Raw genomic sequence first — 26,189 nt, forward strand, 5'->3', positions numbered from 1 at the left:
GGGGAAAACAAAAAGGAGGTGAGAGGAAGAGATGAGGTGAAAGAGAGAGAGAACAGCAGATGAACAGAGAGGGAGATGGAAAAGAGAGGGAGATGGAAAGAGAGAGCAGCAAAAAAAAACTGAGTGAAAAAGAGAGAGGGAGAGTTGAGAGATAAGTACGGGAGAGGTGAGCGAGCACCATCTGTCTTTTTGAGAAACAGAAGACTTAGAGAGAAGAGAGAGGGAAGTCGAGGGAAGAAACATGGAAGTAAGAAAAAGGGGGAAAAGGGAGGCAAGAGGTGTATATGCATATATATAGAGAGACAGAGAGTTTATATAATGTATATAATAGTATATATAATATAGAGTTTTATTTATTTTTATATATATATATATGAACTATATATAAAAACTAGTTTTTTTCTATCCCTGCCTGAAATGAATAATTTAACATTTTTGGGAAAATATCAACTATCAGCTGTGTTTGCAGCCCTGCCCTCAAATGGCAAAACAAAATCTGTTAAAGCAGATTTAACAAGATTTTATTCTTTAAAAAATGTATTATTATTATTATTATTATTATTATTATTATTATTATTATTATTATTATTATTATTATTATTATTATTATTATTATTATTATTATTATTATTATTATTATCAAATATTATTAGCCACAGCAGTAGTAGTAGTAGTAGTAATAGTAATAAAGTAGATTTGCTATACATGTGAATTTCCTGTTATGTTATTTTTGTCTTTGTATATCTGCACTCTCTCTCTTTTTCATTTAATTGTACTTTCATGTTATTACTTATTTATTTATCTATCTATTTACTTCTTCATTTTATTGTGTTTTTCTTTTTATTTCTAAATTATAATTATCTTACCTTACCTTGTTTTTTTTATCACATCTTATCACATTTAATCTTATCTTGTTTAATTCATATCTGTTTAAACTGTACACAAACAGAATTGCAAAAAAATAAGAAGTTATGGTACATGCTGCGCAAAGTGAAAACGCTCACATTTGGTGCCACCATGCCTGTAAAAAAGATCATGACCAAACTATGTATTTGACAACCCTCATTGCAGATGGAGATGTTGCACAGAAATGTTAGCATGACATATGAACCCAAAATGTTGAACTATTCCTTTAAAATTCAGCTACTCAAATTCTGCCATAATAAAATTGGATTAGTGAGGTAATGAAAGAGGGGTGATCCCACACAAAAAGACACACACCCGGCACCATGTTGATCTCCTTTCACATTATAAAAGATTGAGTAGGTAATTGAATTTCACACCAAATTAGTGCCTCAAAATGTCACCACTTTAATTCCCTTTCGACGTGTGACGAAAAAGCTGTGTTATGCGCACAAACTACCATGTAAACATCCAGAACAGAGGATAGAGCATAGCAGTTTGCAGTACACTCTTTCTGACACACACACACAGGAACATGTTTCTCCCTGTCTCTCCACTATGAATGATTTAGTGAGCGTGCCTCCAACAGGCCTGCTAAAGAAGGCTGTGAAACTAGGTTAACTTAAGGTAGGCTCTGCTGACTTAGAAGGTCCACACACACACATATACCCAATGTCAACAGCATTTATTTCCATTTTAAAGAAACAGGCCGCCCATTTAACACTCTGTCACTTCTGCTCTGTCACCTCAGAGACAGATAAACGGTTGTGACAGAGTCCTCTGTCCACCTTTTAGCTGTGTCAGTTGCTTTCACTATAGAAAAATCATCGGCTCAGCTGTATAAGTGCAAGACTTAATTTCTCCTTTTTGGTCCTTGCTTCACAGGGAGCACGTTACCTGCTTGTCAGATTATGTAGCGCAAATTTGCAGCATCATTCAATTTGTGTGTGTTTGTGCGAGTGCATTGCCTTTGTGTATAATTCAAAGCTTGTTGGCTGACGCGTGCCACCATATCTGTTCTTTTAATTGAAAAAAATATCATGTGGCTCTGCCCGTGCGCGTCCCTCTGTCTGCATCCTTGACGTTTAAAAAGTTGCGCATGAGAAAGTGAGAGACACTTCTAGAGAGAGAGAGAGCGAGAGATTATGGTGAGGAGGAGGATGAGGGAGGGAGGTTGAGTCATCATGCTTTCGTCCAATCCAAGGCCTCTGCCTGTTGCTTTGGTAACGTGATGTCAGTGCAGCCTCTGGCGACTCCTCTGAGGTTAGCGAGCTTCAGAACAGAGGTGTGTGTGTGTGTCTGTGTTTCTCGTGCTTCTCTCTTGAAGTTGTCACAAAAACGAACAACTTTTAAGGTCAGAGGTCAGGTTAAATTGTTTATTAGCTGTAATAGATGAAAGAGTTAAGGTCAGTAGGATGTCTTCACTTGTAGGTTGTATGTGGATGTGTGTGCATTCATTTACGTCTGTGTTTTATTGTACAAGTGTGCAACTTTCAAAGGTTTCTAAGTGCACGTGACGTTTTTTCCTGTATGTGCTGGTGCATCAACTTCCTTTGTATGAATGTGTGAGCATGTGAGTTTGTATGAATTCATATCTCGAGGATTTCTGTTCAAACTGATCATTATTATCAACAGTTGCTGAACTTTTTTTTCTTTCTCAAGAGTCGACCAGAATTTGCCATAACTCCATTTACTGGCTGGAGCAGATTTTGTTGCCAGGCAACATCGGTTTATTGAACACTCCCCGACAGAAAGTCATGGGATCTCCTCAGGCTTTGTTGAACATAGCAGTGCTGTTTTTTGGGGAAACAGAAACAGTGATTTTGGTGTTTGAGTTGAAAGGTTGCTCTGTTCTGTGTTTGCGGAGTGAGTTTCACTTTTGTCAGGGTCTTGGAAAAATATGTGGGAGATATTAGTCAGATAAAGGATGCCCTTATCCACCATGACTTATAACTGTAGAAATATCCTTTGCCAACATAGCAAGAAGAGGTGTGCAGAGGCCAGTTCTCAGTGGGAGATAAAAAAAAACTTTAAAGAGCAGATTTTATTAGCTATGTAGAGACTCGTATAGAGCTTATGCAATTACCAGTCAGTGACAGGCACAATGGGTAAGATATGGCCAGAATCTTCATTTTAAACGTTCAAAAATGAACTAACATTATCAACAGAATGTGAAGAATTAACAGTTTAGATGTTAAGTCAGAGAGGTCTGAGTTGAAGCGTCGAATAATCAGTAACAGATCCATCAGTCAACTGAAATTGTCCAAGTTGAGCCATATTTTTTTCTTTTTTTTTTTTGGTGTCAGTGCACAGTGTACTTCTGGGTACATTTCAGGCCCCAGATTTAGCGGCAGAGTGAGCACTGCTCTCTTTCATGCTGCTCTTTGGCAATGGCAGGTACGGATTGGTATCCACGTTAAGTCGACAGAGACGGAGGAAGAGATGCTTTGCCTGCTCAGGCTCCGTTATCTTCTGACTTCAGCTTAGAAGTGATGAAAAACAGCTCACAGCAACTGAATATGATACTGTCTGTGTCAGCAACAAATGTTGTTGTACATTTCCAAAACATCATTAGTGCAGTTAACACATATTAGCTTGGAGGGTTAACTTGGCTTCTTGACTGTGTTATGTGAACCCTTCACCCTAAACCTTCAGCCAAACCCTGTTCAAAGTTTGTATAAGAAAAAAATGAACTTATTCAACATATTTGTATTTAACAGCCAAATCGGATTACACACAGTTCTGAGTCAGGTAAATTGCTAAAACTTGCACTGTTTCATTTTGACTGGCAAATACATCTAACGTTGGCTATTTAAACAGCATTACACATGGCACCTTCAATGTTTTTGCTTAGTAACTGCCTGTTGGCCAATAGTGGCAGTAACCAGCCACACAATTTAAACATAAACCCCTCAGTGAGAGGCATGTTGTGCAATGTAGGTAATAAAAATGCAATTTCGAGGGGGAAAAAACTGAGTCTGTGCAGCCCAGCGTTCACTGAGATCAATGTTTTGCCACCCTGCATGCATTTTCCCTTCTGGACCCATGCACAGTTAATTAAAGAATTTAAAGGGTGAAAGTTTTTTTTTTACCAATCACTGTAGGAACACTTGGGAATTAGAGTAGCAACAACATCTTTTTATTTGACAAGTACTACAAATACCATTGACTTCCCCTCTAGCCAAAACCAATTTCAAGAAACAGTGCAGTCTGTGTTCCTGCAATATTCATTCATCAACAGCACATCTCAGCGGTAAAATAATATCCTTATATCTTTTAAATCATCACATAAATCCTTTTTTGCCCTTGCCATTATTGTCATGTTTGCATATATTATTCATGCTCTGTTCTCTTCAGCATTGAGCTGTAATGCTGTTTGTCATCTGTTGAAAACAGCAATATTTCATGCAAACAGACTGAACCTAAACCTTACATGTCAACTGTTATTAGAGGACAGCAGAGGGCATGAGTAAGTACAAGTGAAGCAAGATTACAGTGTGAGGCGTATTGATGACAGATGTCGAGACCTTTGGAAACGTTGGTGACGTTAAGATTAAAATGAGGGAGAGATTTAGTCTTCACAAGGTCAAACAGTCACATGTTAAAGAGGATAGAAATAGAGAGAAGAAAGAAATGGTAGAAATTAGAAGAAAAAGCAAAAATGTTTTAACTGCCTCTCACTTTATTCCATCTTACTATTGTATGTTTGGCATTTGTCGATAAAAACTGTAATTATGTTCTTGTGTGTTTGTGAGGGAGACAAAAAGAAAGAGAACACAAGTGACATTTCTAAGTGAGAAAGCTATAATCTCTGTGCGTGTTTGCGCTGGTGTGATTGTGTCTGTGTTGGTGTCAATGTGTGTGTTTGTGGGTCTGTACAACAAAGAGAAGAGAGAGACAATGACAAGAGAGAGAGAGAGAGAGAGAGAGATGATAAATCTTTGACATTTGTTCAGATAAACAGTAATCTTGTTGTCCACAGTCAGTTCAAATTGAAAAAGCACACTTTTAAGACCTCAAACTAGGCAAAAAATACCTGAAATACAATTTTGTGAATCAATGATGTTGGCTAACGTGTTCATAAAGAGCCTCAAATGATTTGACGGTTCAGAATGTGATGCAAAGTTTCAAGGACGAGGTTTGAATAACTTCACTTTAGTACCCTCACTCTACATTATGTCCCTTGTTACACAATCACACAGCAAGTAACCACAAAAGGGTTCGGTTTGCATTGACAATTACAAGTCAGTTATATCCTGAAGTTGAACAGGAAGCAGTGGGAAAATAAGCATTCTCCAGATTAGGTACAAATGTGTTTGGAGGTCAAACTTGAACTTCCACCCCAAAAATGTGTTTTGTTCTGTTTATCTCCCCTAAAATGTGTGACCTTGATTATACTGGTTGTATCTGTAGAAAGTTTGTCACTAGACAGGTGTGTTGAGATTCTTCTACTGATATCTGTGCACTTCCATAAAATCTGAGCTTCAAACACACACTGGGTGAAATAGATTAGGTACATCACTAATACCAGACCCAATCACTGTCTAATACACCTAACATATATCGATGGGGGAACACACTTTTTATGTGTAAAGCAATGGTAAAGACCCTTTTTATTATGGCAAAGTATTCTGTACATACTTAAAAAAAAACATGTCTGTCCGGGGACTTTGTGTTTTTAACAATCAGAAATTAAAGAGTCATTGCATACTTTGTGGAAATCTTGTTTTTGCCTCCCTCCAGTGGTTTTCACTTTGCTGCAGTGATGCAAAAGTTCACTCCAGTGTGTGTCAGTACGCTGTGTAATCACTCTCAGGTTTCAGTGATGCTGGTGGTGGTTCAGAGTTAAAACGGGCCTAAAGTTGTAATTGGTAACTTTTAGAAACATAGCTTTTGTCATATTTGCTGGAACTGTTACACCATCCACACAGTAACACAAGATGTATATCTGTGAAATAAATATGTTTCTCCATGTAGTGCCTCAAGTGACACTTTCAAGAATCCATCAAACCTGGATAAAAACAACCAATCACAGCCGAGGAGACCCTAACCAGGCTGTTCTCATGCACTGGTACTGATGTATACCCATGAAAAGTAAGGCACCACAATTCGTATATAACCAATGTAAACATGAGTCAGTATTTGTGTATAACCCATGGAATTGGAAATGCTGCAATCAAATTACCAATGGGAGTAAATAAGGAACCTACCTAACTTCCTAACTCATAAGTACATAACGTTATTCAGCTGTAGAAAGTTGGTTTGTCCAATTTTGCAGTGCGTGGTTTTAGCTTCATAGTTTTCAACATGGTGGCCAGGTCACAAACTTACCCATTTTACAGCTAAAAAGAAACAATAAAATATATTCTTGAAAACACTTGAGAAATAGGTAAAGCAGTAACAGAATCGTGATATATATTTGATCAGTGCTGCCTAGTTTGACAGATCGCGTTAGAGACTCCTCAGCTCCATTTGGTTGTTTCAGTTCATGTGTGTTGGAGTCTTGAAAATGCCATTAGAAATGCCAAGAGGAGTTAGAGAAACTTCATTTTTTTCAAAAACTATCTTTCTTATGTGGTCAGGATATAGTGACAGTTTCAGAAAATATGACAAAAAGTTATGTTTTATAAAAGTTACCAATTACAGCTTTAAAACCCTATTGTGTTGGCAGTCACTTGTTGCGAATAATGTTGATATTGCCAACAGGAGTGATGGCCAAAACTACAAAAACAATCAAAAGCCTTAATAAACCAAAATTATCTTTTAAAAGGAGGTGTGAATTTTAAATTAAGAGCTAATGTTCACACATTCTTAAAAACACACACACACTTAATTCTTTGTTTTCCTCTCTACACCACCCACCTCTTGTTGTTTCTATACTCACACACCAGATAAACAAACGTGCATGTGAAACAATCGAGAAACACACACGCTCTCGTGCACGCTCACACACAATCATTTGATCCTGCTCGCTCTATTATTGATAGCCACGCTTGGTTGAAATGAAAAGTGTTTCCAACTCATAACATTATTAAAAATCAATTCATCCTCTTTCATCCTCTGCCTTTTGTCTTATCCTTCTCCCATCCTCCCTCATGTTCATCCCTCCTTCATCCTCTCTCCACCTCAGCCACCTGACTCCATTACATCAATTAATCTGCTCCTTTGATTACATCTATTGACGACTTTTCTCTCTGCGTTTATGTGTGTGTGTCCTTCCTGCAGCCCACGCTCTTTGCGTATTTGATTTATTGTATGTGTGTGTCCTTCACGCCTTTCTTTGGTCTTGGACTCTCTTCTTCTCTCTCTTACTTTCTGCTCTCCTTTTCCCTTCAGTGGTTATTATATCTGATTCACACATCTGTTACTAAAGCACACTGCTGCCCACTGAGTGTGTGTGAAACAGAAAAGAATGAAATCACCTTGTCACTAGCGACCTTATTTTCCGTGTCCCCTCAGTGCCCAGAGACTTAGCCATTGTGCCAGTTTAATTTATTGACTTTGTTTGTGTATGAGTGTGTGTGTGTGTTACAATATATTTAGCCTCAACTCCAGGGCCTTGCTCAGGGAACCATCAACATGAGCTCTGCTCTCTGCCCATTTAACACACGCTGACCTCCTGTGCTACCTCAGCACAACACACACTCACACACAAGCATTTAAACACTAAACAATGTAAAAAAAAAAAAAAAAAAAAAGTGCAAACACATGCAGGCAACCATTTCTAAAACTGCACAGTCACCACAGCCAAATAAAAACTTGAAATTCATAAACAGAAAGACAGGCATATTACCTTCCTGCCCTCCTTTTACCTCCATCCTTATCGCTGTCTCTTTTTCTTCACAGTCTGTCAGACACTCGACACTCGTGCTGCCTCATTTAGCAAAAGGCCACTAAGCTGGTCACCTTTCCCCGTCTCTCCCTATTTCTCTCTTCAATTACAGTAAGCTTTTGTAGCAGGATTATGCACCCCTGGTTTCCTGAAAATTATGTTTGATAAACTGCATGTATTATGTTCACTGGTGGTATTTTCTCCAGCCCCAAGCGCTAAATTCTTGCAGAGAAGAGAGTGTCAGAGAGAGTGGTTGAGGTGGATGGTGGGCTGACAAAGCACCAAACAGGCAGAATTACTTGTCTTTTAAAGCTCTATTCGCAGGGGGCTAGTATTACTTTGGGACCTCGTGATTTAGATCTTTAGTTCTGTGCAGTGCATTAACATAAGATTAGCAATGTCTGTATTTTACTCAAATTTACTGACAATATGCACACAGTCATTTGTAACCAGCAGGGGCGTAGCATTGCTTTATATAAAATATAAAGCACGACATCATCGAGATTTCACTCCTCTGATGGATTTGAGCTTGCTTTTTCTGCGAGTGGGTCTCCATGCTGTGTAGCGAGATTAGCCAAAATGCACCCAAAATGCCTTCTGTCAAAACTGTCATTTACAATTGAGGCACAGAGAAAAAAATAAAAACCTAAATACGACACCAAATCACAGACTTGGCGATTTACACATACTAATATGATCACACAATCTCTGTGTTTGGCAAAATATGGTAGGTAATTTGCTGTTGAATTTTCACTTGACAAAGTACCGACTCTGCATATTTCCACGACATTAAAATCGCAGACGACCTCTGGAGTTACTACATATAAACAGAAGCTCCAGGTAATAATAGTCCCGTACGAATAGGGCTTAAGACGTAACTACTTTTGCAAATGAATAGTATGTAAACACCAATTGTAGGAGACAGGGTTGCAAGGGCTTCAGCTTTACAGAATACACCAGGTTACGCTTAATTTATGCCCTTATTTTCAGAGTCTTGAAGGCTTATTTTATCTTTGTTTATTTGCAAAAAACTGAATAATCAATTTACGTGCGTTTTGGTGACTTATAAATCACAGCACGCATCATAAAAATCCTTTGCTACATGTATCATCATTTTAATTCATAAGACAACAGCGCAGTAAGACTTTGAGTCCGTAGTCTGTTTACCCTTGCTCCCCCTTTTCTTTCCCACACATTCTTTCCTCCCATCGTTCACAGTTCGCATCCCTCCGTCTCTCATCCCTCTATCTCGTTAGTGTAATAACCAATTAACTCCGGCTCTTGGTTGCTTCAATTTTTTTATTTATTTCCTCATTAATTCATTTCCTGTTGAAAGCGCACTCCACTGTGATTGGCAGCTCACGCTAATTGCAACTCAGACTGTGAGTGTGCGAGATAGGCTCTCGCACAAGCACACACACATTCAAGCTCATGCACACACACACGCACTTTGAATGTATGCATGCAAGGTTGTGCATATTGTTGTGCGCACATTTGTATGCAAACTGAACGGACGTTGAGAATTGCTTGCTAGCTGTGCACAAACCTTATAGGAAAGAAACATCTACACAGCACACGCGCACTCACACACACACTCACACAGGGATCAGTGTGATGGTTTTAATTAGATTTGGCCTATCAGCCTCCAACTCAGAGAGGGAAAGAAGGCAGATTACTGCTGCCCTCCATAATGGCCTTCCAACACTTTATCTGCGATTATGGTGGAGGGAGAAGACTGCAAGGTCACTAGCACTATTGAGGAGATGAGATGTGTCTGAGAGGGTGTTTAAATATCCGGACAAGAAAGTCACAAATCACATATGGAAAGTCACAAGTACTTATGGTACAAATGAAAGACAACTCTAGTGCTTAAGTCAAAGTATAGATAGTCCTGGCCAAATATTACTCCAGTACAGTCAAATTATTACTTGAGTTAAAGTGCTGGAGTACTTTCTTTTAGAAGTACAACAACCTGCTGAATGCACCGACGTGCTTGTGAAACCTGTAGAATGAAACACTTGTTAGATATGGATGGCGAATTCTTGTAGGCTGTGAAGTTTGTGCACGGTAAACAGATAAATATGGACTTAAGGTATGTCTGGTGGGGAATCTTCATCTCCATCTGCTGCTGTAGCCATCACTAACAATTACAACCGCCTGCCAATGACTTCTCTTCTCTACCTGTTTCCACCGATCTAACGCCTAATCTGAGTAGTGCATTAGCGAGGTTGAAGAACAGGAACACAACTTCAACAAACAAACCACAGGCAGAGCTGTTTATGGATTTTTGCATTTTAGAAGACAAACAAAAAAATCTTCCGCTGACTTTAAAGAAAATTTGAGCATTCATAGAAATGTAGTGGAGTCAAAAGTACAACATTTGTCTTTCAAATCTAGTTGAATCCAAGCAGTATGTTATTAAAAAAGGAAATAATACTCAAGTAAAGTACAGATCCTCAAAAAATGTACTCAAGTACTTTGTACTTAAGTACTTTGTTATTGTCCACAACTGATGAAAGGGCATTTAATCTCCATCCTTACATGTGACATTGTTTCTTCTTCGTGTTCATGGAATTGCCACATAATCACAGAAGAATCATCATTATTGAAATCCAACACAGTCCTCTAGTTTTCCATGCCTGTTAGTAAGCAGATTTTAACACTTTGGAAATTTCTGAGCAGCCGTCCCAGAGCTGAATGAGCAGATAAACAACTCCCCAATCAGCTAAACAAACTTTTCTGTGTACATGACTGATTACAGGCTGATTACAGCCACGATGCAGCATCACGACTGATTTCCAAGAGATTGGACGGAATCCATCACACACACACAAACCAAACATGCGCACAGATGCTCACAAACTGAAACACACCCTCAGACAGAACATGTCAGAGCCTTTTTCTTATAATATCCAGACTGATGCCGATGAGTACATACAGCTCCTGGTTTATTCTTACCCTAAGCGATCCATTATTCATCTCCTAATAGCATTTACAGGCATAATTGAGTGAGCTGTGTTGAACTTTTCAGCCTATAGCTATGGACTAAAATGAAATACGCTGACCATTTACCACCAGTGAAATTATTTTTAGCTCTAAAGCTACAAATAATGTGTTCTGTACCATTTTGCTGACCATTCTCAAAGCTGTGCTTGCAGTTTTAGGTTTTTAGAATTGTACATTTCTTCAGGCATCCATTGGTTTTCTTTTAACTCAGAACAATAATGCAATTTTGACAAAAAATGTTGCAGTCTTAATGTTAACTCTGATGGATTAAGGGCTGTGATATATTTAGAAGAGATTTCTCTATTCTGGTCAAATAAATAAATAAATAAATAAATAGAAATTAAAAGGATTTTATATTCCTCACAAGAATAGCACACGTGGCTAAAAAGTAAAATAAATAAAGTTTAAAATTGTGTGATTTTTTTAAATTATCTAGGGAATTTTGGTTGGTTACAAGCCAAACATTTCATAGGTAGTTGGGGATTTTTTCTCTCTCTCCTAGGTAAGATCAGTATTTCTCACGTCATGTGGTTGGCCACTCACATTTTTTTATTCTTTACTTTGTAACATTTGCATACCAAAAAACAAATAACTAAATAACAAATACAATGTATCCAGATCTGTCTATCTTCAACTAACAAAACAAATGTCCTTTTTGTTCTACCCTTTTCCCTTTTGCTTACTCTGTCCCTTATTCAACTTCTGTAACCAAACCTCATGACGAACCCATAAACTAATCTCCCTCTTAATAAAGCCTTTTTGCCACCTGACTTCATTAAAATAATTATGTAATGGATGACGTGTGTGGTTCGATATTATAAGTGCATGCTATGTACAAAATGTGCACCTTTATATGTGTGACGGGAGGTGGGTGCCTGCGCATGTGTGTTTATGTGTGTTTTGTGTATTGTGTGCACCGTGGAGGTTTTCCCTGTGTAGCTGTAAAAAGCAAGCTGGGAAAAAAAAAAACGCTGAGTCTTTGATGCTAATATGAAGTGTCATATCTTCCCTCGCAGTGTGTGCATGTTTGTTGTGTGTGTGTGTGTGTGTGTGTTGTGTGTATACAGTAAGTGTGCACGGAGAACTTATGCAATTACAGTTCCTTTTTAGCATTACCACACTGACTAAAATGCTGATGGACGTACAGCCTTAAGCTGACACAAGCAATCACTCCACCGCCGTGTGTGTCTATGTGCGTGTGTGAAACATGTACAAACACACTAATTCTTTGCTTAATGTAATGTGACTGAGAGTGCTGTGTTGTAGGCAGAGGTTGGGTGCGTGCACACGCACACATACACACACACACACACACACACACACACACACACACACACTGTCTAAGAATAGTCGGTTCACAGCGGTGCAGAGGCTCAGAAGGCCAGTTACTGTAAAAGGATTTTCATAAGTTGAGTTCTGAAGGCTGAGCTGATCTGTACAGCAGGTCCTCCTCTACTCCTCCAACCCAAGAGCCAAGAGAGAGATATAGTCTCTCACCGTGGGACATTAATCGGCTCATTAATGCTCTTCTTCTGAACTGCTGGAATTGAAGTTTCCTCCACAATTTACATTCTACTATCGCTGCTATAGCCATTACTTCTAAAGGAATCACTACTTAAAATGGAAATATTATCACAGCAGTGGTGTCTGTGACCATCAATGTTTTAACTGATACTATTTTTATATATTTCTACTGGTATTATTTCCACTACAATACCAACACAGGTATCACACTACATACTCATAGTACTGATGACCTGGCTTCATATCATAGAAAAATGATTGTAGCTTTAGGAATCATACTTTTTTTTCAGAGATTTCAACTGTATCAAATGGTCTTCATCAAATGTTTTACCTACATTTTAAGCTTGTTTTGAAAAGACAAAAAAAGAGTCTTCTGACAGAAAATACTTTAGATACCACAATAGATATAAAACTCACATGAAATATTATTTGTTAATACAAACATGTACTTTTCTTTAGTTTATGTTTGTAAATCTAATGTGGATGAATACTTTTGCTCAGTGAGAGGGGTGATAGAAATCTATCAACCTTACAATCCCAACAACATAGAATGTAGAGAGTGTAATATTAAAAAATAAAGGATAATAATAGTGGAAAGATCATGCTGCATAGCCACAGGTGGTGTGCATTGTTTTCTTCCTACCTCCATGTCGTTGCCATGACACTATCAGCATGTGGTAATAATGTTTGCAGTGGACATTACCAGAAAGGCACTGAGAGTCAAAGTCTTGCTCTCAGTTGCAGAGCATTGATGTTGCAGAGGTGTTTTATTTGCTTTATTATACAGCTGTTTGTACACTACATGTACCACATCCTCCACTCTGCCCTATAGCTGTTCTTATCTTCCTCATCATTCCACTTTACTTACTATTCTCTATTTTTTTATGTCCAGGATTTTTTTACGTTGTTCATCTTTCTGTCTCCCTGTCTCTCTCTCTGCAGCGATCGGTGTCCAGATGACTCTGGATGTGTTGGAGTCCAGATTGTGGGCCATCGCAAGACAAGTAAGTACACACATGCTCAGTGTAATGCAAGTATTGACTTCTATATCGGCGCTTGAAAAATTTTCTGATCTCTAACAGATATTAACTTTATCAATCCCTCACATTTTAGATGTAAAGATTCCAAAATGAGAAGTGTGACCTTAAAAAAAAACTATGAACTATAAACTTAATTCTAGCTAGTTGTTTAAAACTTTTTGCTATAAAAACAGGGACATTTAATGGACGCCACCATCTGACAAAACAATCATAAATCATGAATCTTAGGTGCCACTGTGTATTGTTTTGGAGTTAAACCCTGTGATTACAGTATTATTGCTTTAGGTTTTTCTCCACATTAGATTTATAGGTGTTTGTTTTTATTTTTAATGCCCACTATAAAACAAGTTAATTGTTGCACTGCACTGGCACTAATGAGAAAGACTTGATGTATTTATGGTTACAGCTGTTGCATTGAACAATGCGTGTGGAATACAAAAACACCATCGTGCTGTTTTTCTGTTTCTGTGGAATAATACTACCCTCCCCAAATAATGACTCTGCTGTATTTCTTTAAGTGATCAATCTAAAATTACAAACATCTGTGCATCCACTTTCAACTTTAAACTTCACATTTACATTTTAGGCACTCATCAAACACCAACCTCCCTGTTTGATATCTTGTTCAATAGAGGACATGGTGAAGACACAGCCCTCTATTCAGGAATTCCCCTTTAAAGGTCCAGTGTTTAAGATTTTTTTGACTAACTGGTAAAAATGAAGTAGCATATAATAAATATGATTTCTTTAGTGTATAGTCACTTGAAAATAAGAAGCATTTTCTTGTCGTTGCCTTAGAATGAGCCTTTTAGATCTACAAAGTACATAGGGAGTGAGTCCTCGTCCACTGAGTCCACAGTGTTACACCCTCACATTTCTACAGTAGCCCAGAAAAAAAAAAACAAACACTGGCTCTAGACAGGGCCATTTGTGGCAGCCACTGGAGTCATGCCACTTATTTTTAAAGTGCGTTATTTTACCAGTTTAAATCACTGGATTGATTTGTTTTGGAGAGGAAGAGACATCTGCTGATAATTTGGCTCCTATTAAAAACCTGTAAATGTCTGGATCTGAAGTGATCAAGAAGAAAAAGTGAGCACATATTGGCAGGTGTTGGGCTAATGGTCCGTCCGTGAATCATACAGCATTGAAAAAACACTGATTTGTTTCAAATGTTGTAGACCACAGTGGCCTCATACTTTCATGCATTTGTAATGTTGGCATAGAAACATCCATAGATGGCAGTAGAGGGCAGAGCCAAGAGTTTCACAGTATAATAAACAAGATGACGGTGAAAGAGGTCATAATAATGTACCTTTAAACAGAGGCAGTATTGTGGACAGCAGTGGACTGTGAGGCCATTTAATACACTGCGACATGTGGACAGAGAATTCTTTTCACTATATTAAAGATTTGTGCAGATACACCATTTTTTAAATTTCCTCATCCTCTCCTATAATCCTCTCTCCCTTAAACTATGCTGCACTACCTCCACAACCTTAGTGCTGGTGCATCATTTTATCCTTAAGCTTTCAGGAAATGTGCACAAATACGGACAGACTGAACACAGAGTGCGGACAGAAGGCTCCATCTATGTCTTTACGTTGAGCCATAATTCCTACACACTGCTCCTTTAAACTAGCAGGCCAGTCCGACACCATTTATTACTGTATGACAAGGAGTCAGTGATGATTATAGGTTATTTTTCTGCTCCATTAGTTGGTAATAACAGCATTTAAACTTTGTTTCATTCCGGGCTTAATTGCAGTTTTCCATATCACTGTATTAAAAGAGGGCTTACCCTGCTGAAAACATTTCTTTAAAAGATTGAACGTCATGATTGGTATTGTTTTCGGCTGATCTTTTGTGTGCTGCTCAGAGAATATTATCAGTTCTAGTCTCAGTGGAGGATCTTAGTATTCTTTGAGTTCCTCCACACCTTTAAGAAAACATTATATCCAGGACAACTTGCTTAATTTGGCGTAACACCTTTGCTGTAGCAGGTGTTTGATAGCTTCACCGCTCCCCTCCTCTGCTCCTGTGGCTGTAAATGACAGCAGTTAAAAGAGCATTAGGGCTGCTGGCTAGCCATTAAATGATGGATAGCTACCACAGCAAGGCTCAACGACTCCCAAGTGTGACCGTGTGTGTGTGTGTATGTGTGTGTGTTTTTGGAGGTGTGAAGAAGAGAGTGCCGTATATGTGTATACTGTTAATGTTAATGTGTGTCTTGTTGACAGGGACCATATGCATGAACCATCTGTGCATGAATGTGCTGTTATGTCCATATTCATCAACTAGGAACTCATTAGCATCATTTGCAGTAGCCTTGTTATCCACAAGATTTATGTTGTATAGAAAGTCATTACTGCATGCACCTTCAACTCAACCCTCCCTCTTCTCCTCAGATAGCTTACATAATCACCTCATCCTCTTGTCATGAACTCACTGTCAGCCATCTTTATTTCATGGGGCTTCATATGTGTCTGTCCAAGACGTGTGTGTGAAATCTCTTCTCTGGTCTATTTAAAGTTTTATGCTACCTTGGGGGTGAAAATATTGTACTGCAAAATCCCAAATGAGATATGTATATGTTCAGGGGAAGTTCAATAACCAGTCACATGGCAACAAACCATCCACATTAAAGGAGTCCTGCCCAAGAAGATGGGACATTGACTCAGTGGGTTAATAAGACACAGGCAGCGCTGTAAGTGTTGAAGGAACAGTTCACCCCAGATCAAAAATACATATTTTTCCTCTTTCCTGTAGTGCTGTTTATCATACTAGATTGTATTGGTATGAGTTTCAGAGTGTTAGCGATAACGGCCGTAGAGATGTCTGCCTGCTCAAAGCACAGAAAAACAAACACGTTTGAAAAACTCAACAACAATGTCTTTCCATAAATCATGACCTGATTACTCAATATAATCCACAAACATTGTTGTTAGCAGTTTCATGTAGGGACTATTTTGTGCTTATGACAACATGAGATGTAAACATTTATGGCGCCTTCCTCGGCTGAGCTCTAAGTGCTGTTGTGTACAGTGTTGGCTTGCTCAGTGGTGGTAGCTGAGCTAGCAGTAGATGCACATTTCCTTCTGCGTGGTGATGTGATTCACAGGTGTAGTTTGTTAGAAGGAAAATAGTTCCTACAGGAAACTGCTCACAACAAGGTCTGTGGATTATCTTGAGTGACTGGGTCACGATCACTGGAAAAAGACATTGCTGTTGAGTTTTTCAAATGTATTTTTTGGCACTTGGAGTACCACAAGCTGAGTGACTTCTACTTTCATTTAGTCTAGTTTTATTTTCACATACATATGTAAAGAAAAGACAGAAAAAGAAAAGAAAATTAAAAATTTTAAACTGTGCAGGAGAGGTTAGAAGCCAAAAATGGCGTATGGAGATACCTCCTCTATGAAATAACTATAAGAAAAAGATGAAAACAGTATTGCATAATTAATCCAAATTTCAAGACTAAGCAGTAATACAAAACTGATAAAAATGTATAAATGACCAAAAGTTTGTATTTACAAAGTGAAAAGCATTACAAATGAATCTTCATTCATTTAGGAATTATGTTACAGTAAACAAGCATTTAATATCTATTGTGTTTATGTAAGAATGATTCATGCAGGCATCAACAAATATTGATCTTCTCTGATTTTCAAACTACTCCATCATTTGAATCCCAATTAACCAACAGCTGGTTTGCTTTAATTACTAACAACTTAAAATTAGCTTCATCTTTAAGTGTTTGAGAGAAATGGTGCACATAGTTTTTAGTTCTCATAACCCTGAGGAAGAGCGTTTTGGCTCGAAATGTCACTTATTTTTGCAGAATAAAATCCTTTAAGGGGAGCTCCCCGGTGTGCAGACCTCTATTTTTTCACATTTTGGTTTATCTTGAATTCAGCACCCACTACGGGATATGCATGTCTGTTTTGTTTTTTTTTTAATCTCTTTGCACGTAGTTCTTAGATCATAGATCTCTGGGGAAGAGTTACATAAGTGAGGGAACCCCCGATGTGAACTTAAAGCAACTGTATAAGGTTGAGTACGTTAAAATAACATGTTATTAGTCGATGAATTATGAATTAGTGGGGGCAAGAATAAAGCATGGGCTTCCATTAATAGGAATCAGTCAGAATGTTATCAGGAAAATGTTCTGACATCTCTGTGCAGCACACTCTGCTTTGTGTACTGTGTGCATGTGTGCGTGCATGTGTGTGTGTGTGTGTGCATCCATGGTATTTAAAAGTTGCATGTGTTTTAAAAGAGTAAGACTGAAAAAAAAACAAAGAAACAGACAAAGAATTACCTTGCTCCACTGGCACATGCTCCCACAATAGTTAAAACTGCAAACCCACAATATTCTACAGATACAGCACATAAAACATACAGTGTGAATCCTACAGTGCAAGGATCCATCTCTCACAGTTCATTTTGGCTCTGTTTTGTGTGAAAAGGAGTAGAGATGCAGTGAGGTGATACTAATGAGAATGAAAAGATGACAGATTTTTTTGCCATTCACATCTTGGCATGCTCTTTATCTCCTGGACAGGACTCAGCTGGTCTTCCTTTCTTTAAAAGTGTGTATTTATGCAATCACAAAATAACATATTTTATGGTTTTATTTTTAAAAATCAATAACCACAGAACTGGAGCAGCTTTTGTCAGAGTGTTCATATCAGGCTTTATACCAAAGATCAGTATAGAATAGTACACTATCTCATAGTTATATAAGTTTCCTGTGTTGCTTGCTTTAAGTTCAAGTGTGCAGACAGCGGGATCATCAGTCTTGGTGAGAAACTGTTCGATTGAGGTTCAGGGAATGAGAGTGATAATTGATGCTCTCAACATCACCTTGACTCCTCCTGGAGCACCCAGACGAGACACATTTACCAACACAGGATCTGAGGGAACAGCCTCTCGCATGCTGCCCAGATTTAGAAATCTAGCTGTGGTGTTAGAGGTTAAGAGGCTGGATGAGACGTAGAAGGGTCGCTCATTGAGGAGATAACATGCATTAACAAAAAGAGAGGGTCGAAGGCTGTCAGCTGTGATTAGCAAATTGGCAGTTCTGATTTTACTTCATTTGCGGCGTGATTGCAGATGGTGAAGACAGTCAATCAGTCCATCTGGAGATCCAGCTGAGAATAAACCTGGCGCAATCGGGCAGAAAACTCTGTTTGTACACAAGAAATTTGAAAATGTCACAGGCATTAAAGAAAAAATAGAGAGTGCTTCACTGAGGCAAGACACTAGGTGTTGAGAACTAATCAAATAAGAGAGAAAAACAGACTGTCTAACTTACTTTGTGTGGAAGTCAGTAGATTGGCAGTCTGAAAGGCATGTAAGGCACTGCACATGCACATTTATTCTCCCCCTTTTTCCTTAAACGTTTTCCATTTTGGACACTTGACCAAAATAGCATTTTATTTTATTTTATTATTATTATTTTTATTTCCTAAACTCTGTGTATTTTATCATAGTGCTACCAGTCAAACTGAAATTTTAATTTCATGATGTTTGTTAAAGTCCCAGTGTAACAGAAGTTTGAGGGTCTTTAGCTTCTGTACTGTAACATATGTCAACAAAATATTGAGCAGTTTACAGATACAAGACGGATTAAAGTCTACTTTTTTGTGTTTCAGTCTACTGCTAAAAAGTGTGCTTTGAATGAACTTTTGTTAAGCCCTTGAGTGCAGGATGGGTCTTCAAACATTTAAAATCATATAACGCGGTTTTACAGAAAGAGAAAAGACGGGATGTAAAAATACTCTAAAGCTAATTTTTTGGCATGTATTCTGTATATACCAGTTGATTAACAATTAATACATGGACACAGGATTTAGAATAGAAAAATATGTTTTTCATATCACTGGGAACTTAAGTCCAATAAACACTGACCTATGAGTTTCACTTGCCGCTCTTTAGACTTGATTTGTTTATGTAAGTAGCAGAAACAGATGATCTCATTTCCTACACATTTTGTCCCTTATCATGCTTTGCTATTTACCAACATCATGTGGGGAAGGATCATCATTTCTGCCAGTCCACTCACTGAATTGTAGTTTATTTCAGGAGGCGGCGATGGGAAGCGGGGAGAAAGACTGACACTTTGCTGTAATAGGATTGAAAAGGATGATAAATTGTCTCATTCGCACTTCGACACGCTCTATATGGCCTGACCGTGATTCTAAAGACATATTGTCCAGAGACACCAGTCCACACATACCGTGGACATGGGATGTGGCCGCAAAGTCATGAGGAGAACTATTGACATTTTGACTCATGGCACTTCAGCTGATGAGGGAAAGTGTTAGGAGGCGAAGTGTTGATAGAGAGTTTATTGTCCACCTGAAAAGGCTGTTGTTTAGTAAATAAACTCTGATGTTGTTATTGTGGAAGAAGCACCAAACATCTAGTTTTCATCTTCCTACTTTGATCAATATGTTCATAGATCTGTTGAAGTCCTCCAGGCTTGCTTAAAACTTGGTTTAAATTGTAATTAAATTTACAATAATTGGTTTTCATGAGAAAAAATGCAATCTTTTGTGTATTCCTGAAGCATATGCTGTGAGATGATGTATGGCTCCGTCAGAGCAATCTAACAGCAGCAGAGTGAGACAGTCTAGTCAGTGCATTGTCTTACACATCATTAACTGAAGTAATGTTTCTCTCTCCTCTTCATGTTCTCTTTTTATCTCTCTTTACTCCTCTTTTGGTGTCGTCTCAGCCAAATGACACAGATGTAAGTATGCACAAGTTCCCCTCTCCTCTTTTTTTTCCAAAACATCACTCTATTTTTTGCACAGAGCCAAAATTAAGATCCGTAGCTCCTGCTGCTCCTGTGAAGTCAGCTTCACACATCAGATAAAACAGATCACATACACACACACATACACACACACACACTCACACAGTCGCAGACATGCAGAAATTAAACATGCACAAACTTGCAAATAAGACACTCGGGAGCTAATCAAAGGTAGATGTATCACACAAATTAACACCTTCTCACCAACACTGACAGGTTTTTTTTTCACACACATGCACTAGTCGATACTGACACATGTTCAAGCACAACACCTCCACAGAGAAGACAGAGGGTGTTCACATCATTTCTTCACATACAAAAACATGCCTTCCTTTCAACACAGACTTCCAATTATTTTTATCTTTTTTATATGAAGTTTTTTCTATTTGCAGAACATCAACACAAATAGACAATTACTGGAAAAAAAACATAAAAAGCATAGACTAAACAAAGGCACAGCATCATCTTTGCAGTGTTCATAACTTTAATGAATCAAAAGTCCATCAGCACAGCATCAATCCTTGTAGGAGTCATCGGGTGACCCATTCTTCAAATCAAGCCTCGAAACAAAATTAAGTCACTTTGGAATAGCCAAAGCAAAAGAAACCAAACCCCACTGCCTCCATCTGTATGTTACAGCTGTAATTCATTGAAAAAGAAATTTTCACAATATTACTTAAACATGAAACATACATCCAAAAAGCAGATAAGTTTAGTACAGTATAGTCTCTTGCTGACATGTTCATCATTTTTCAACCTGGACCTATTTTCCCACGTTTTGTGTCGGAATGTAACCAGATGGGGCAAATGTGCATCATCACTGTTATCCAGACCGTTATGGTCTGTTTGTTTCTGTGTCTGAGTCTTGCTCAAGGACAATTCTCATTTTGAAAACTCACGAGTAGTGACCTGGTGCAGGAAGACAATGCTGGAAATGCAAAAGAAAGTTGGAGAGAATAGTACCGGGGATAGTTTGTAGTTAGTTTTCTCCCAAATCTAAAATGTAAAAGATTAAACTCACCCTTTCCTGTTTCTGTTTCCAAATTAAAGCCCTCTGACAACATTTCTGTCCACAGAATTCCTTCATTTGTTAACATAATGTTTTTTATTATAAAATATTTGGCTTGGCGAGTACCAGCTTTTAATTGTGAAAATACAGTGGTTTTAGAAGTAAACTGCGCCACAGCAGCAACACTTCACCACAGTTCATTGAGGTAGCAAAAGATTAGAAAATAATAATAATAATTTGTGTAAAAGCATTCCCAAAACTGTACCAACAAAATGTTACATTTTGCATGGCTTAGACGCAATGACAAACAGACCAGATCAACTCAAAGGTAAAGAAACAGTTTGGACTCTTAAGGAAACAGTCTGAGCCTTTCTGTGGCAAAAATATACATTTCTAAGGGACATACACTGATGTTCACAGTTGCCTTATCTAATTACATTTTGGGCAGCAATACTGGACTAATTTCAAAAAGCATCAGTCTGCTACACAGATATACATGGGAAAATACAGTCCAGGTTTAAAAACGCCAAAGTTACCCTTTAATAGTGAAACACAATTTAAATATTTTTGTCTGTCTTTTTGTCTGTTCTTTAGTGCTCTAATATAGACGGGGTTTGTCCTCTTCGATGTGACAGCTTTGTGAGTATATCCTGTCTAATTGAATGTAGTAATTATGAATTCTCAAGCTAGCATGATTTGATGTCTTAACTTTATCATTTCTGGGTATTCAAGCCTCAAAAGCTGAAAATATTTATCTTGAGCTACTGTGTAAAGCCACTAAAGTAAGAAAATGACTCTTACAGCTTTAATTTGGAGTGTTTTAATAATTACATGAATTATTTTGCTTGTTATTATCTTACTCGGTGGTGTTTGACACAGTTTTGTTCCTTACATAAGTAATTGCTCTGTCTCTTTCTCTCACTCTCAGGATATTGCATGCTACGTCATTGACAATAATGGCTTTGTCCTAATTTCTAAACAGCGCAATGATGTGAGTTCACACACACTCACACACACACATACACACTCTCAGACAATGTGCTTTCTAGACTTTTTATTCTTTGACTTGATTATTTGAGAGCTCTCATGTCAATTAATTTTTTATTACCTAACAAGAAAAGAAATGCAAAGAATATCCAAAACATTGTGTGTCCATTATTTAGTGTATATATATTTCTCACAATTACTTAAAATGTTCTTGGTGATTCAGACTTGCTATGACTAGGACTCAAACCCACATAAATGATATTTTCTTTACTTTACATAAGCCTGCTTGGTTGTTCATGTTTAGAATGATTTGCATGACCTTTTTGGGCCCAAATGAAACTTTTACCCAACAACAGGATGGAATGATATAACCTTATTCACATTTGCAAATTTCAGCCTTTTCCCACAGTAGCCGTCAATATTAAGTGTAAGCATTAAAATGAGTCACTGGTCACAAATCACAACAACTGTATAAGTAGCACAGCACTACAGAGGCCTTCTATTATGCAACACAACAAAACATAAGCAAAGTAGCAATGTGCTGTAATTTTACTGCAGCAATAATAGTTTTTGTACTCTTGTCTCTATTTATTCAGTTATTTAAACATCCACAGTACTTAAGTAACATTTTTAATGCAGGTTTTTAATTCTAATGGAGTATTTAAAAGGACCTAAATACTTCCTCCACCACTGGTAATGATTTTTTCAGATAATGGATTTAAAAAATCACATACAAAGTGGGGTGTGCAAAACTCTTGGTGGAAAAGTGAATTTGCAGTGGTTTTCCCAAAATGTCATTCCCGTATGTGAAGACACGTGGGATTAGATACATTGCAGACCAACACTCAATGTGAGATAGTTGAATAAATAATTGATACAGTTTATATGGAGGTGAAAACAGAAAAGGTGAACATCAAAGATGGGAGACGATATGCCCTCTGTCAGTGTTGCATGACATGAATATAATATGTTCAGCCACACATGTTTTTGTCACCCTTTTTTTTTTCTGGTAGGCCGGGAGATTCTTCGGCGAGGTCGACGGATCAGTAATGACAACACTAATCAGAATGGGCATGTTCAAAAGGTAATGTCTGATGATTGCTTCTCTGTCTGTTAGCAAAGCACAGGGGGTTACCTTGTCCTGACAGCCTCTACAAGCTAAACTTCATGTAAACTTCTCTAAATCAATTAGGCATGAAGCTGCAGTGTCCCCACATTGCAATGTTAATGTTATATTATGCATTCTGGTGTGTCAGGCAGCATAACACCATGCATTTAAATCTGGCTCATGAATTTGATTACATGCCTCATGCTGTATCACAAACAAGAGTGGCTGCTTGAGTCTTCTCTGGGTGGCTTGCAAATGTTTTCCATTTACTTTTTGGTTCTTATACACCTAAGCTTTGCATTAGTATGCGTGTGAAACCCGTAGCCCGGAGGACGTGCTTTACTGTCATTATGAAGACTCAAAAGCTTTGTTTTTATTGCTGTATAATGGTATAGACTCTTCCCTGTTTTATTCTCTCTACGTGCCGCGGGTGGCTAATCCACCCATCTATAGATGTCCCTGCTTTTCCATTTTGCTTCCCTTTAAGCTCCTCTGACTGCTGTGGATTTTTTCTCCCCCCGTTTACTTTTCGCCCGTCTTTTATGTCTGAAATCTCTTGAGTGATGTGCTATTTTTATACAGCTAAAAGATTTTTGTCATGTTTCATTTGACACGGGATATTACATAACTGGTTTTGCGCATGCATTAACTTCAGTGGCTGTGCACTCATATTTATATATGTATGCATCTAAAAATGTTTGTTGGTGCATGTATTTATTAGGGATGTGACCAGTGAGTCGACTGGTCATTTAGAGGCCAATTATGTAGGATTTAGGGGGATATATGGAATCCAGTATTTTCAAAGTTTATGTTTTCTTAAGTGTAATATCACCTGAAAAAAAGAATTGTTGGGTTTTTTTACCTTAGAATGAGCCATTTGTATTTACATAGGAAGCAGGTCTTTGTCCATGGAGTCCACAATGTTGCATCACCATGTTTACAGTAGCCCAAAATGTACAAACCAAACACGGGCTTTAGATTGGGCAATTCGCATTTCCGCATTTTTGCATTGGCCACCGTAATTAGCAGCCCCTCCATGATGAGCAGAATAGATTTCTAATCTTAAAATGGAGTTTTTACCGTATTAAATCAACGGGTCCATTTGTTTTGGAGAGAAGGAGACCTCTGAGGATAATTCGGCTCCTGGTAAAAACCTCATGAACATCTGGATCTTAAGTTATTAGAGGAAAAAGATGACCGCACATTAGCATGTGCTGAGCTAGCAGCCCGTCTCCAAAGAGCCGAACTGTGTCAGAGAGACACTGATTTGTAACCTGAAACTACTTTTTTCAATGTTTTAACCGGTTTCAATCACCGGGTCCATTTCTTTTGGAGAGGAAGAGACTCATGAACACTGAAGAAATTCTAACCAGGAGAAGTTTCAGCTGGTTTGAATCAGTAATCCTCACGGCTAGATGCCAAAAAATCCCCCTAAATCTTACACGCTGTACCTTTAAACATTGCTATCCTCACTAGTCGGCCACAGAATTACTTCTTGGTAAGCTTATTGTTGAAAATGTTGTTGTAATATTCAGGCATGTTCCCTAAAGATTTATTTTTCTGAAGAATATGTTTTAATATGTGTTATTTATTAACTTTTATTTGGTGAATTGTTGTCATCTTTTGTAGGATAATGTGCAGCGTTCATAATGCATGCTGCAAAGTTAGAATTTAGAATACCATTTGGATACTGAAAAATTTAATTAATGATTTTAAATGGCTCTTATAATAAACACAATATTTTTTTCAGAAAATGTTTAACCTTGTAGATTGAGTAGTGCTGACTTTTCTGTTTGTTTTCTTATTTTAAGACAAGCCATATAGTCTGAGATCAAGCTTCTGTTTCAAGAGCAGCAGTAACAACCCAAGTATTTGTCGCAGTATAAGTGTTCTTGTGCCTCAACCTGCATAAGGACCAAATACACACAATGTAGAAGAACAAGAAAAAGTCAGCACACTGGGTCATTCCTCTGCTCAAAACCAAAAGTAATGCTAGCACTGAGATCATTTCTCGTAGTTTTTTTTCCTTTTTGCCTTAAGTTAGGGATCAGGGTTTCAACCAAGGTAAAGCTCAGCTAAAAGACACCGTGTAAATGTCTGCATGGGGTCAAGGAATCAATGTAAGTCAGTGAAATGCTGCCTGAAGAGTAACACCATGTGCTTTTGTGTGTGTGTCCTCAGGGTGTCCTTATTCGACTACCAGGCCATGTGTAAGATGAACTTGCACTCTGTCAGCAGCGCTCGCCCACTTCTCAGTGTACGTATACAATAATCACTCTGCATGCAGTATTGTTACCATAATGTACTAATCAATTCTGCAGTAACCATAATCTTTATATGTTTATCTTTTCAGCCATTCTATGGATTGGCATCAGCTCTCAAGTGGTTCCTCTCCCACTTCTTGCTGTAAGTGTGGCAAACAAAATGTCCAAAATAAAATAAACCAAATTTTTGTTAAATGTTTTACTACGTATCACTTTGCAGTAAGTTTAAGTTTTAAAGCAGTGGAATTTTTTTTTTTCTTGACAATACTGCATGATTACAGGATTAGATTGACATTTTGGGAGCTATGTTTATTTGCTTTCTTGCCAAGAGTTAGATAAGAAAATCAATACCACTCTCATGTCTGTATGGTAAATATCAAGCTACTACAAACAGTCATTCAGCTTAGCACAAAGACTGCGGGGGGGGGTATCAAGATACACCTACCATTATCTTTAAAGCACATTAACTGACATATTATGTCTTGTTTGATTAATCCGTAATAAAACAGAATAGAAAAAAACTATTTAACGGGAAGTTGCACTAGAATAATAACATTTCCGTTTTTACAGTAGTGACTTGGTAAGACTTATCCAGTTATCTAAAACCTGCTACCAATTACTGCTGAATAATTTGAGGACCCATTTTCATATTCCCATGACACAACTTTGGGTCCTGGCCCAGTTTTTGAAAGC

General features: G+C 37.9%; 1 protein-coding gene across 1 annotated transcript in view; it reads left to right on the forward strand.

Moving 5' to 3' along the window:
• The window catches only part of cacna2d4a (calcium voltage-gated channel auxiliary subunit alpha2delta 4a), a 112,906-nt gene that overhangs the window by 78,968 nt on the left and 7,749 nt on the right, over window positions 1-26,189 (forward strand). The window contains exons 28-34 of the mRNA XM_088072791.1: window positions 13,208-13,269; window positions 20,048-20,062; window positions 21,732-21,776; window positions 22,066-22,128; window positions 23,138-23,208; window positions 25,414-25,489; window positions 25,586-25,638. Of these exons, the coding sequence (XP_087928917.1) occupies window positions 13,208-13,269; window positions 20,048-20,062; window positions 21,732-21,776; window positions 22,066-22,128; window positions 23,138-23,208; window positions 25,414-25,489; window positions 25,586-25,638 (385 nt within the window). The remainder of the gene's footprint in view (window positions 1-13,207; window positions 13,270-20,047; window positions 20,063-21,731; window positions 21,777-22,065; window positions 22,129-23,137; window positions 23,209-25,413; window positions 25,490-25,585; window positions 25,639-26,189) is intronic.

This window comes from Plectropomus leopardus, chromosome 22, assembly GCF_026936395.1.
Source record: "Plectropomus leopardus strain MGB_pleo_1.0 chromosome 22, ASM2693639v1, whole genome shotgun sequence".
NCBI classification, from domain to species: domain Eukaryota; kingdom Metazoa; phylum Chordata; class Actinopteri; order Perciformes; family Serranidae; genus Plectropomus; species Plectropomus leopardus.